Below are 14,080 nucleotides of genomic sequence, written 5' to 3'. Positions count from 1 at the left end.
AGACCAATATGTTGTATATGCCATGATCTCCACATGATGCAGCTATAAAATACACCCAATGACATCATTTAATCAAAGAGCTTCCACCACCTCTCTGGTGCCACTGCATTCCTGACTTCACCCAAGAAACCACTGCAACACACACTGGCACTGTGACAACTAAAGCCATCCTGCTGCTCCTTTTCTTCCCCCAAGAAACAGTGTAGAAATTTAGAAGAGAAGAATACAATTCCCAAATGTAATAAGACTAAATGTGTAAAGGGCAAAGAAGTATCAGCATCCAGGACTCAGGATAGGAGGAGTCACAGAAACTGCAGCAAAAGAAGAGCGCAAATAGGGGAGGGAGGTCAATAGGGTTTTTAAGGAAGTCTACACATTTCCACCTCTTTCCCATGCAGTTTTGGGGAGTAGGGGAGAAGTAAATTACTTTTTTTCCATCATCTCTGAACAGGCAGGTCTGTTCTCAAATGAAGCAAAAGGTCTTTGAACAACAGTCTTATCCATGAGCAGGAAAAGGGAGAAATAAGCAGAAGAGACTAATGAACTATTTAAAGCAAGACTGTCACCATCAAGGACAATAATCTGAAAATTAGAGTAAATAAAAATTCCCACAAAAACCTCAAGTTTCTTATGCATGAGACTATTTGGAGACACATATCAAAAGCTTTCCAAGTCCCAGAAATTACTGCCATACCAAGATACTGGATATGACTGTGAACCAATTTTACAGTTGAGTACTTTTCTTTCATTTTAAGATAATAATCATGCTACTCATATATTACAGAGTTTCAAATAACTAACCAAAAGCTTCAAAATAATTTTATACTTGCAATTAATTACTAACTAGAAACACACAGGATATAAAGTAATCTCTAGCTTTCAGGCAGCAATAAGCACGTTTCACTCAAAACCTGGGCATCTTCTGCATTTTGCCCAAGCAGCCACAAGTTAGGGTTTCTAAAAAGCACAGCCTTCTTTACTCACAGGATGTTTCTTGCTTTTCTTCGCCACCACTTGCAACAGTCACAAGTTTTTCTTCAGTATCCCCTCTCCTCTCAACTATTCCAAAGGAGATTAAGACCAGAAGATACACTGCTTAAAAGATGTCATCGTTCACCCTTATTTGTATCAGAAGCCTCAGTCGGCTGCAGCTCATACAGATCCCAATAATTCCAACCCAGCAGGCCAACATGCTTAACCTTTAGTACCTGCCATGCTGCTGTGTGGGACCAAGGTCCTGCTGAACCATCAGCAAACACCAGTGCAGCTTGAAGGGCTGACATAAACACAGTTGTGAGTTACAACAGCTCCAGGTCTTGTTCATGGACTTGCTGAGACACTGAGCAAATACTGGATTAGCAACTAGGCATGTCTGAGGCTTTCAGTTTTAGACTCTGAACTGAAAGCTTTCTGATTGTCATAGCTGTCCCTTCTATATACATTTTTTAGTATCCCATTTGATGCATTTACCATCTAATCCTTTATTTGGTGCCAAATATACTTTAGGTCAATGACAGCCACTGCTTGCAGGTTTTGGCTAATTTGCCATAAGCAACCTGAGGCAATGGCTAAGCCAGGCTATGGCATACAATCCCTTAATGCTGTTCAGACATGATTAGGCTTGTTTTAATCTCTGAACTAATAGCCATTCTGCAGAATGCCAAAACAGATGATTTATTTTTAGTACTTTTTTTGCTGCATTCTAATTTGTATCTTATTTCCTTCCACCAAAGCTTTGCTCTTCCAAAAGGAGAAGATTGCTCCATAAATGAAGTCAGCTTCTGGGGTGGTCCACTGGCACCAGCACTGACTCCGCCCAACAGCCTCACACCATGCCATGGAAGACTTTTCAAGAATTAAAACGAGGGAGGAAATGTAGGCAGCAGTTTGCAGCTTTTCATCAGTCAAACCAGTTCAAAGGTCCTCATTCTCCTCTCTCACATACACCATTCCTACAGATCCCACCAGGGTCAGCAGGCCAGCTCAGGTATGGCAAATTCAGTGACTACACCCAGCGATGACTGTGGTTATACCCGCACCAAAAAAACCACAAGACAGCACACCTTTTCTTGAGGCAAGCAATTTTTATCTTTCCCTAAAATAATGATTTCACAAACATTTCACAGATGTCTCATTTAATTCTTTTTGCTTTCAGCAAACAGAGGGGGCAGAAATTTCTCAGGCATTACTGTCTGCTGAGCAAGGCAAGCTACAGAAAATACAGCCTGGACCTGGACAGTAAGCTCACTCCAAAGGCAATACAGCAGCCATCACACAAGTAATAACAAATTCAAGATTTATATTAACCAAAGTAAATATCTCTAACACATTGTAGACTTTCATTATGTGAACTAACTACTTCATTAAGCACTTAGTAAAAATCAGATATGAGGATTACAGATATGCTACAGACCCTCAGAATCAGAGCCCTGTGTAAAATGGAGAAGGTAGCAAGCACTGAGATTTTTATGTCATAGATTTAATGACCCTTGTCAACACACATTCTAGGGTGTTCTGATCTAAGACCTTCACTACAGGACTGAGAATTAAATAATTTGTTTTGGCTACTCATTCATGCATTCTTTTGAAGACTTCTTTTCAGGAAAGTGAAGTTTGCTTGCCACGACACGTGATAAAAATTTGTTTTTCAAATACATTCCTCCTTCTTCAGACAATGTTCATGACACTTAAGTTTTTTGCATGGCATTGCAGGGAATATGAGCTACCTCTTTTAGCTGAGCTTGAGTAAAATCTTTACATACAATACATTCAGATTTGTTAGAAGCTGTTATCCTGAAAACATGTACATACTTATGCAGTAGCATCAAACTCAAAGTTAATAACACCAACACTACTGAATCCCCCACCAGTGGTCTACCTATCAAGAATTTACATAAATGCCAATGTTCTACAAACAATACCAAGAATTTAGACTAATGTCCTCCATTATATAAATGCAGGTTAACACACCCTACAGCAGGACTGGGATCTAAATGTTTAAAACAAAGCATCAGCAAATTTACAGAAAAATGTTTTGTACTGTCCTCTGTCTTCTTAGTTTATCCTTCATGTCAGGGAAGAGTAACTGGATTGCCACATAGTCTGCTTCCTTTAATTCCTAGAATATACAGTGAATTCAGCAAGAAAATTTTAATGTGTATGGGAAAGAATGACATTACATATTAAGCCAACTCTTGTGAATTATGATACTCTTTCAGAGTATCAGAAGACCCTGTACAATGAATGATTTTCACTGCCTCTGAGAAGAAGAGAGACTCACAGATAAGCTTTAAGTGTCCCATAGCTTGCCTTAAAAAATGAAATTTTAGGAATGCACTGAATGATTGTTAGGGGAGAGGAATCTCTCTCAGTCACAACCATGAGATAATCACTGCCTTTAAAAAAGGAAGATAGGCTGAATGTGCAAAAGATGCAACTCTCTTTAAAAATCACCACAACATCTGACTTACTACTTAGGAATCCCATCAGAACATCTGAAAAATCATACTACTGAATGTCAATTGGAAATCACAGAAAAACAGGTTTCAAAAGGAAACTCCAGAAGTTAACTTTGCCCCTCTCCCATCCCTCTCCTAAGGCTTGGTCATTACACTTCTGGTGTTCCTGAGAGATGATGACTGTATTTTCAATATGCTCTTCTCCATTTTCTCAAACTATGGCTTGAAGAATCACACTCAAAATGGAATAAAATCTACTTATTAGGCAAACACCACTCTGGGCATAACACCCCACTGCAAACACCCCAACACACAGTCCTCCATCCACCTCGGCAGAACAGCCTTACTAAGGCTAAAAGACAAGAGAAGATGTCACCATTCTGCCCAACAAAATGTTATTATCTCAAGAGAGATTAGATTTGTTTGATTTGGAGCATTCTAGACAAACCCATGTTTGGGTACTAATAGTATCAGCTAAGCATTTGCAAACTGCTTATTTGTCCCATTTTGCCTCTGGAAGCCAAAGTTGACTAATGAAGTTTACTTCCTCATTTTCTAAGCTTCCCACCCCACTTCTCTGGTAGAAACTGCTAAAAGGACAAAATCACATCTACGGAATGGAAATTCTTCCAAAATGAAAGCAAGTGACTAACCACTGACAGATTGCCTCAACCAGTTTTAACAACCCTAGTCTGAAGTGCATCACATTTCATGATGCAGGAAAAAACCCCACAAACTTACTCAGGTGCTCTGATCTAATACTGTTCTGAGAATTGTAGGAACAGTATCAGCCACTTGATTTTGAAAAGACAAATAAAATCTCTTTTAACAAAAAGACAAATAAAATCTCTAATAGATAAAATACTAAATGGTTCTTTTCTCCTACTGTCACCCACTTGTCTTCCCCAGAGAATACCTGGAAAATGGAACACATGTGAGCTCAACCCCAGAGCCTGCTGTGCCAAAATCAAATGTCATGATCACCATTTCACAGATGGACCTAGGAAATATTTCAGAGCTACCAGGTGAAATGAAGTGGTTGTAAAAGCAAACCTGCATGTTTTATTCCACAAATATATGTGATGTCTGATTTTTAAAATTATATTTTAAGTTTAATATATTAGTTTTTCAGGCAAACCTGTCTGATTCAACACTTAAAGAATCAGTCAAAAGGCAAGGAACTGCATCCACTTAGGAGAAGCAAACCTGGCATTGGCATTTCATGCAAAGTGCCATACCACTCTCTGTAATCCACCTTACCATGAAATACTCAATTTAACATCATATCCTCTCTTTAAGTACACTACTGAACTCAATATCTAATTTATCAACATTAATTAATTCTGCATAGATTACTTGCTGTCAGGATACAACAGGATTGTACCCTGATATGTTAATTTATTTAAAACTCTTTTATACAACAATTTGCTGTGGGGAGAATTCCTTTCACCTAAAGGCATCGGCAAGGAAGGCAGGATTAGAAGGATAAGGGCCCCTCTGGAAAAGTCCTTTGGCCCAACAAAGTCACTCCACTTCCCCTTCCACTGGTAATGGCTGTACCTTTCCAGCCATTATCTGAAGGATACAGGCAGCTCCAGCATTTGACGTGTCAACAAAACTGAGGATTTTGTTTCTTTGGGTACACACAGTTTCATTTAGCCTTTGTATGCCCTTTATGTATTAATCATAAATGTACCTGTAACACCTCGCATTCATCTGGAAAATCTTACGCAGAAAACACTGCAAAAACAACCACAGTTCCAGTCTGTGGCATGGAAGTGATGACCTGTGATCTTTAGCTGCCCTCTCTTGCCTAGTTTTCACCTTCACTGCTCACACACGTGAAGGAGGTAGTTTCTCAAGAAACTGTCCATCTTCCAGAGCAGGATAAACCACCAAATACTTTATTTTTATGGTTTATACTAAGCCCTTGCATTAACTCAGCATCACTGTCTGAGGACAGACTCAGTGAAAATATCAGTTAATACCAGATTTTCCTACAGATGAGAAACCTACCTATGTAGACCCTAGAGGAAGATAAAGTGGTCTCTGAAAAAGTATTGTGAAAATGGCAGCAGATCAGTGGCAAACCAGCCCGTATGGATCCCTGCACTCTAGAGAAATGCACTTGGGTTCTCTTTCCTCATTTTATGAGGGTCCATCTAGCACAGCAAATCTTCAGTCATCACTGCAATAAATGCCAGGCCCAAAGGACACAACACCAGCCCTGCTTGTGCAGAGGGAGAGCAAACAGCACATGTGAAACTCTGGGGAAGACTGAAGAGGGAGGAACCGTGCACATACACAAATATTTTTAAGAACTGAGACATGCAGCCTGCACTCTTACTGCTTCTTAACATGGTCGCTTCACAGCATTGAGAATCCACAGTTTCACCTGGATTCTTTCCCTTGCTGGCACAAACATTATTATTTAACATCATCACTTAAAAATACCCTGATTTTGTTTACCAGAGCACAGCAAGTGAGAATTCCTGTTTCAACACATGCAGACTTGCACATGTTGCTGTCTACATTAAATAGACATCACATATAAAATCAAAGTTAACTCACTAAACAAGATCACTGAGAAAATAATAACAATAAAATGCTTGGAAAATTAATTACTTTTCCAAAGTGCAATAGGATAAGCCAGGTAATTATACTGGTCGAATATTTGGCTTGGCACCTAAGAACCAGCTGTATTTTTCTTTTTGGCTCAAGGTCTGGGCTGCCATCTCTTGCCACAAAATATTTAAGCTCAAACATATGTTCAGTTACACATCTTGAGAAAAATACCTCAGGAAAAAGTTAAGTGAAACAAAAGGCTATGTGTTCCTTTTCTTTTCAGAAGTAAAAACTCAACATAAATCACCATAGTATCCATTTAAGCATTTAAGCCAAATTAATATTTACCCATGAGCCGGATCCAAAGCTATTGCCCTGGGCTGATCAAGGTCTTGCCAGAAGAGGACTTTTCTAGATGTTCCATTGAGATTAGCTACTTCTATCCTATTGGTCTCTGAATCCGTCCAATAAAGTTTTTTCCCAATCCAATCACACGCCAGGCCGTCCGGGGAAACCAGACCAGAAATGATGACATTCTGCACCACATTCCCAGTTTGGTTAATGTAAGTTTGCTTGATGGCTTCTTCACTCACATCTGTCCAGAAAACGATGCCTTGTGAATACTGGAAGTCGACGGCAGCAGCATCCTCTAGGCCGCTGACCACCACGGTGGACTCCAGCTTGGTGCCCCCGGCGTCCACCAGCCGGACGTCCCGCCGGTTGGCAAACAGCAGAAAGGGAGATGCTACAGAGGGAAAACAGGGAAACACGTTAGCATTGCAGGCACCTACAGGTGTTCAAGAGCTGACTAGGGCTGTGTCGCTGGAGGATTTCTTCTCCCAGGCTGGCAGGGCAGGGAGCACACAAGTGTCATCGCATCTAAAAACCTCTTCCTTCCCCACGTCAGACAGGGGTGTAAAAGAGAGATGGAAGGGCAGGCCCAATTCTTTATCTAGATGTGAGAAGCATCTTCCACATAGTTAGGAGTTCACATCAAGACCTTTCAACAATACCTTCAACAACCCCTTCTGTCTGTTGTTCTAACAACAGACAAATTAGAATAAATTAAGTGTTCATGGTTTAAAAGCTTGGTTCAACCAGCTGAATTAGTAACAACACGCAGAAAGCAAGCTCTGAGGCCTTTTAGCAGCAGGCTGAAAGCCAACAGCACTAAACACAACACCCTGAAATGCTCCTACCAAGGGCCCTCCCAAACTGCAAAAACTGTGACAGAGTTTCAGAACTCCTGTCTTCTCTCCTGCACCACAGCAAGAGAAATTGAAGACAGAGTTTGAAGGCAGACAATGGCATGGGCTGGGGGTGTTTGTGAAGAATGCTGTTAGAAAGAAGCAGCAAGAGCAAAAGCACGAAGGTTTCCCAGCTTCCCCAATCTCACCCCAATTTTTCTAACTCAAGCAGTGGCTGCTGGAGCTCTACACCAGTCACCTGCTGCCTCCCAGCTTCACAGGCAACCCCTGCATCCAACATGCTGCCTCCAATGCACAGTCAGCACACAACCCATCACTTACTAGTCATGGAACAACACATAGAATACCAGCATATATTATATCTCCTATGGCATATATTATATCTCAGGCCTGTCATATAAATACCTTCAGTTTTAATTTCAAGTTACTGTATGTAACATGTAAGAGTTACCTCTTGATATTGTCTTTCAGATTCAATTTCTCCTGCACTTTTTAAAAAAGAAGACAGTTTATACAGTGTCTGAATTGCAGGTCTGCAATGCCGGCAGCCCTGCAAACGCTATTGCCAGTCTCATGAATTCTGGCTCTGGCTACATGAGTGTGTGCCTCTGCACATCCTGACAACAGCTAATGTGCTTATGTGCAGGCCAAGGACCGCAGTCAGAATATACAACTCAACTTCAGATTAACTCAAAAACATGCATAAAGATTCAGAGTTTTTATTATTATTCTCCATGGTCTTTCCCCCCCTCCCCCAAGCCAGGAAAGAGACTGGTTTATTTTGCTTTTTGAAGGAAGAGTATGCTGATGCAATTTACATCACCTGGTGGTTCTAGTGAGCATCCTGGACAGCAAAGAGAACCAATTGTTATCATTAATGTTTCACTGAAGATGTAATATCTTTTTTCTCTACAATATTTAACTCAAGAAAGTTTATACAGCTTGAGGAGAATTAAGATTCTTGTTAAGAAATGATGTCTCAGTATTCCTCCTATTTAATGTTGCTGACTTGCCAAGTCCTTCTCTCAGTCATGTTTAAAAACACTAGGAATAGTATGAGGAAAATCCAACAGGTTAGTTATTGCAAACAGACAAAAAAAGTCTGAAATACCAAGTGCTTGTTTTCTTCTCTGCAGCTCATTGGTTCTCCATTGCCACATCTGTTTTAAGTGGCACTGCATCAAACCATTTGAGCACTTGGGAAGTTTCATGTTAGAGGGCTCTAAGTCACAAATTCTTTGGATTAGAGACCTTCTCAAGTTATGCACACCACCTCACAAAACCAGCCCCACATCCAGACAAATATCAAAGCTGTAGAAATCCTATGTAGATTTTTTTTTTTAATATTGTCTCAAAAACATGTTTAGAGGAATCTGAATAGATGGATTTTCATCTAGAAGTTTCCATGCTGAAGGCATTATTAATGCTACTACAAAGGAAAAACGAACCTGAAATATCAAGTCCAATCAACAGCAGAGGAACTCAACAGCTTCTTAACTAAAGATCAGACATGAAAAATGTCTAATCCAATCAGTATCAACATTATCCCACCTCCCCATCCCTTTCAACAGATTTCTTCCCCGCTGCTGTACTCAGTGGGGCAGCAGCAGGCAGATAAGGCATTAACTGCCGTGTTCTCTGTCACTTCTGTCCTTCAGAGACGTCCTGATTGAAGTGCAGCCACATTGTGCTGGCCATGAGCACCCAGCAGGGAAATCACACTGCCCTGCTTGCAACTCTGTCAGAACCTCACTGCACTGTACACTCCTGTAAACTGATTGATCATTGAAAACCACCAGGCTTAATCCCCTTAAAGAACAAGTAGCCCACTTCCTTTGGGAAAGACAAAAAGAAAAGGCAGAACTCTGATTCTGAAAACTTCTCTGCTCCTCCCCAGTAGCCTATTTTAATAAATTTTATTTAATATTTATTATAATTTAAATTTTTATTATATTTTATATTACTTAATTTTGTTTTTTAAATGATTACAGAGCCCTTTTAGAGCAATACTGGTTGGGAAAACAAACAAACAAGCAAACAAACAAAAAAAAAAATACCCAAACTCCAAAAAAACCCAGTGATCTGTTTCTCTACAGTAATTCTTGCCTGATGTTTCTGAAGAACGCCATTGTCTGTCATATAAATAATAAAAAAAAAAAAAGCAAAAGCCAGAAAAGTGCTTAAATGCTCTGCTTTCACTGTCTTGTATTTATCACTTCAGGTCAGAATGTGATGGCTCATGAGCAGGCAAAGTTAGTTCTTGTAACTCTGCAGCTTTTAGTAACTTTGCAGCTTGGAAATACAATTTCCAAGACATCCCAAGTTCACAGAACTTTTCAAATTCTCAACTTTCCCAGTTCATAAGCAGTAAATCTGAAAGAGGCAGCTAAGACATCAAATGTGTTTCTAGAAAGACAGATAGCATTTCATTTCATAAAACTACTAAACTCAACAATTTAGCAATTCAAAAGATATATTCATACTCTACAAAATTACAACCAAAGGAGTTTTTAAGGCATGAGATTGAGAAACAAAGCTCAAAAAGCATCCAAAAAATGGCATTGACAAAACACTTGATTTCCTGTTCCATCAATAAATCATGCTAGAGATTCAAGGTCATCCCACCCATACATGGTACAAGCTTATTTTGAATCCCACATGAAGGGAGAATCAAAACTTCATTTCAAGAATATGAAGATCAATCTCCTCCTAAATCATGCTGTCTTCTCAGTCCTGAACTAGGCTTGATGGTCCACAGAACACTCTTACACTTAATGCACTTAATTATTTACTGCACAGCTCTTGACAAGGCAAAACAAACTGGAAAGCAAGTTAACAGGAGTTTCTGAGGAGAGGGATGGGGGAGACCCAAAAAAAGCAGCAGCAACTGACTACTATTAACCTTCTAATGAACTTATTTGTATCACAGGTGGAAATATCCCTTCCTTGAGAAGGCACTCCATGTTTAGAAGGTTAAGAGACTCAAAAGAACAGGGAATGTTATGCTCTATTTTGATCAGCAATACTCTTGACAACTGCAAATTGCTTGCAAAGGGAAACACCATTTCTATTCTGCAAAAATAGAAGAATAAACAGTGAAAGGATGAATGCTGAATGTGGAGGATAAACTGTTTATATCCAGTCTATTACCACCCAATTGAAACGACATTTTAATGTAGTCACAAAAAAAAATATTCTTTTTCAGTAAAATTAGAACAGTTCATATTTTTTCCATAATAGGAAATATTTAAAACATCTGTACATAGCTGCAGTTCACAGTCTTTGGACAAAACAAAAAAAACCTCTGAAATATAACAATTTTTCAAATAAACTCTAAAGAGATAAGAGCCTGAACTACACAAAGTTACAGAATTTCTTCTTGCACCAATTCTACCAATTGGATCATGCAGTTCTTGATCAAAACCACTTCATTCTAGAAAGACATATTATTTCTGTGCAAAAACCCACCAATTTTCCTGTGGTTTTCCTGCTAAGCAGAAAACACCCTTGACTTGACAATGCAGTGAGTATCTACCCAGAAGCCTCCTGTACAACTGTGTGAAAATAGAGCTTCTCATCAGTCCATTAACTGCAGAAAAGGAAACACTCCTCATCAGGCAAAGTAGGAATCAAGCAAGGGTTCAATTTCCAGCTTTGCCTTTGATCCTTCAAATGCTCATTCCTTGTCTGTGGCCATTTACTAAGTTTTAACTGTTTCACCTGCGTCAGGAAAGTTGTTTTGTGCAGACATAACTTAAGACTGGAGGATTTGTACACTTTTGTATAATTTATTTCATTCACCACTACAAACAGTATCAGTTTCTGAATTCAGTCATCAACTTCCATTGTTTTAATTGTGCCCTTTTAGAGCACTTGAATTCTACTAAGTGCTTCAGGGGTACCTGTTAGCATCAGTAAACTGATATGGCACAAACAACTAAAAAATGCACTATATGGTCTTTACTATTAGTTTCAGTAATAGCTTTCTAAAAACCAGTTTGACAGGGCTCAACATACATATTAAGACTAAGATGATCATAAATGATAATCAACAGTGTATTTGTCATCAGTTGTTGGTTTTTTGCAAAGCTGCAACACTTCTAAGAGAAGCTGAGCAACAGTTTTGAAAAGTTATATTTATACTACTGCTTCATACTTGTTGACATGCCTACATTTTGTCTCCTTCCCCTTATAGCCAAAATAGAAAGACATGAGAATACTGAGGCACATGCATGATTTCTACCCTTGAAAGCACCAGAAGCACAGAACAAACACAAATCCTACGTATAGCACAGGAGAAAAGCCTAACTTACCAGCTCTTAAACTGGTTAACTAGGCTGAAGTTCATGGAAAGGTTTAACTGTGATTTTAAGAAAAGCAACTGAGGATCTTGGGAACCTGGCAGACAACACAAAACAAGGGTCTCATTTTAATAAGCATACAAGCAAAAATAGCCATCCAAAATTACAGCATGTGCACCAACTTATATTTTAAATATTATTTCAAACCTTAACAAGACAATTGCAATGGAGATCTCTGTGGTTAAGCCATCTGTATGGCTGGACAGAGAGAATAACATAATTCTTGCAGCAGTCAATGTCCCAAACCACAAAAACATTTATTACCAAAGAGCAAAAAAACCCCACACACCCCTACCACAGGCATGCAAGATGGTAAAAAACAAACATGTCAAAACTTTTGCACCCAAGGCTGCACCATGTTATGGAAACTCTTAGGCAGGATATGGAATTAGCATGCATCAGCTCTCTACACTTAAAAATAGCTGCTGTGCAGAAACAAGACTGTGTAAGTATGGTCCTAAGCCATAAATTAATTGGAGAAACCACTTCTACAACAGAAAGTGATCCCTCTTGTCCAGCTCTAACTCTCTGGAGCATATGGAGGCTTAGACCTTGGATGCCATAGAATCATAGAACAGTCTGGGTTGGTAGGGACCTAAAGATCAGCTATTTTCAACTCTCCCTGCCATGGGCAGGGTGACCTTTGAATAGGTCTTTCAAAGCCTCATCCAGCCTGGCCTTGAACACTGACAGGGATGGGGCACCCACAGCTTCTCTGGGCACCCTGCTGCAGGTCTCACCACCCTCACAGTAAAGAAATTCCTGCTTAATATCCAATCTAAGCCCATTCTCTTTCAGTTTGAAGCCATTCCTCTTTATTCCATCACTACATGTTCTCATAAAAAGTCTCTATCCATCCTGCTTGTAGGCCCCTTCAGGTACAGCTAGGTCAACTCAATACCTTCTTTTCTCCATGTTGAACAACCCCAATTCCCACTGCCTGTCCTTGTAGGAGTGGTCCTCCATCCCTCTAATCATCTTGGTGCCCTCCTCTGGACTCTGCAGCAGGTCAATGTCCTTCCTGCGCTGGGAAATCATCAACACAAGAAGATAAGACTGAATGTTGATCTTCCTGTCCTAACTGCACGTACTCAACCCAAGTTTCAGCCTGCCAGCTGGAGTCCTCTGAAGAACACAGGGCTATGGCTGTCATCCTCAAAACATATTATTGAAAATAAAGTGAATTCCCAGTGTAATAACTAAATTACAGAATATTCTTGTTCCAACACAGAGGTAGGTGGTAGCAGTTTTAGGGCACAAGACTAAAAAAAACTCCTTGGTTTCACTGCCACACATTTCTTCCCCTTTAGCAAAGAACTTGAACAGGAATCTCAGCCCAACAATTTGTAAAACTCATTCCTCCTGCTACAAACATACCCTTCCTTCTGCTATTAATTATCTCAAAGGGCTGCAGTGAAGCCACTCATGCTCAAGTAAGGCACTTGAAGATACTCCAACAAAAGGCTCAGTGATGCACTCAGCTTTTCATTCCTGAATGGCTAAGACTTCTCTCTGTGAGCTGATCCTCTCAGTGATGGCTGGTTTATAGCACTACTTGAAGATGAAAATACACTCCCTCTCCAAATTACATCCCATTCCTCCAACCCTTCCTGTTCAATCCATTTGACAGGAATTTTGCTTTCCAAGCCATGAGGTGTTCTGGTTATCAAATAATGAGGATTCATTTCCATTTTATCTGATTTTACTCAGGAACAAGGTCTGAAATTCAGGATGAGACCACTAAGAATATCATACATCTACACACATTGTGTACAGTCAGTAATTTTTGTAAACTTTCCTCTTTACCAGCCTATACTTTAAATTATTCACATGGTCACACCAGGCATACAACAGTGTGCAGTAATCCAGTCCATGCTAATATCCCATATTATAAAACATATTTGGTAAAAGTTTTGTTTATATATGCTAAGTATTATCTTGAATACCACAAGACAGACAGGATCTCAGTGCTCAGATTTGTCTGCTACCAGGCTAAGGCAGAAGCAGAGCTGTTCATTCACTAATGTACCTACAAGAAGTTACATGGCTTTAGCCACAAACATATTTGGAAGTGGGTTATGTAAATAAATTACACAAGTTTAAAGGACATCTGGTTTACCAGCAGCAGCAAGCTGGAAAGGGTCCACAGAAAGTATAAAAAAAAGGTTTAAGTGGGTTTAGAAAACATATGAAGCTTGTTCTCATCAAGAAGAGGAGCTGGGAAAGCTGTGAGATAAAAATATAGTAAAACAGACCAACAGCAAACACTTTTACAATAGGCTGAAGTTCAGTTTTTCTCAGCCAGTGTAGAAAGGACACACTGAAGGAACTGGATCAGGTTAGGCTTTTGTGGCTTTCATTGATGGGGAAGAGAATGCAGACACAATGCAGAGAGGAGCATGCTCTGAAGATACTGAAGCACACTACAGAAGCCACAAAATTGCTTGCAAAAGGTGAATTTTAATAGCAGTTGGATAACCATTCCTTA

General features: G+C 39.6%; 1 protein-coding gene across 1 annotated transcript in view; it reads right to left on the bottom strand.

Moving 5' to 3' along the window:
• LRP5 (LDL receptor related protein 5) overlaps nt 1-14,080 on the bottom strand; it is a 124,991-nt gene that overhangs the window by 87,332 nt on the left and 23,579 nt on the right. The window contains exon 2 of the mRNA XM_059473775.1: nt 6,372-6,768. Within this exon, the coding sequence (XP_059329758.1) occupies nt 6,372-6,768 (397 nt within the window). The remainder of the gene's footprint in view (nt 1-6,371; nt 6,769-14,080) is intronic.

This window comes from Ammospiza nelsoni, chromosome 6, assembly GCF_027579445.1.
Source record: "Ammospiza nelsoni isolate bAmmNel1 chromosome 6, bAmmNel1.pri, whole genome shotgun sequence".
NCBI lineage: Eukaryota > Metazoa > Chordata > Aves > Passeriformes > Passerellidae > Ammospiza > Ammospiza nelsoni.
Note: the sequence above shows the minus strand (reverse complement) of the source record. Positions and strands in the feature narration are given on the sequence as shown.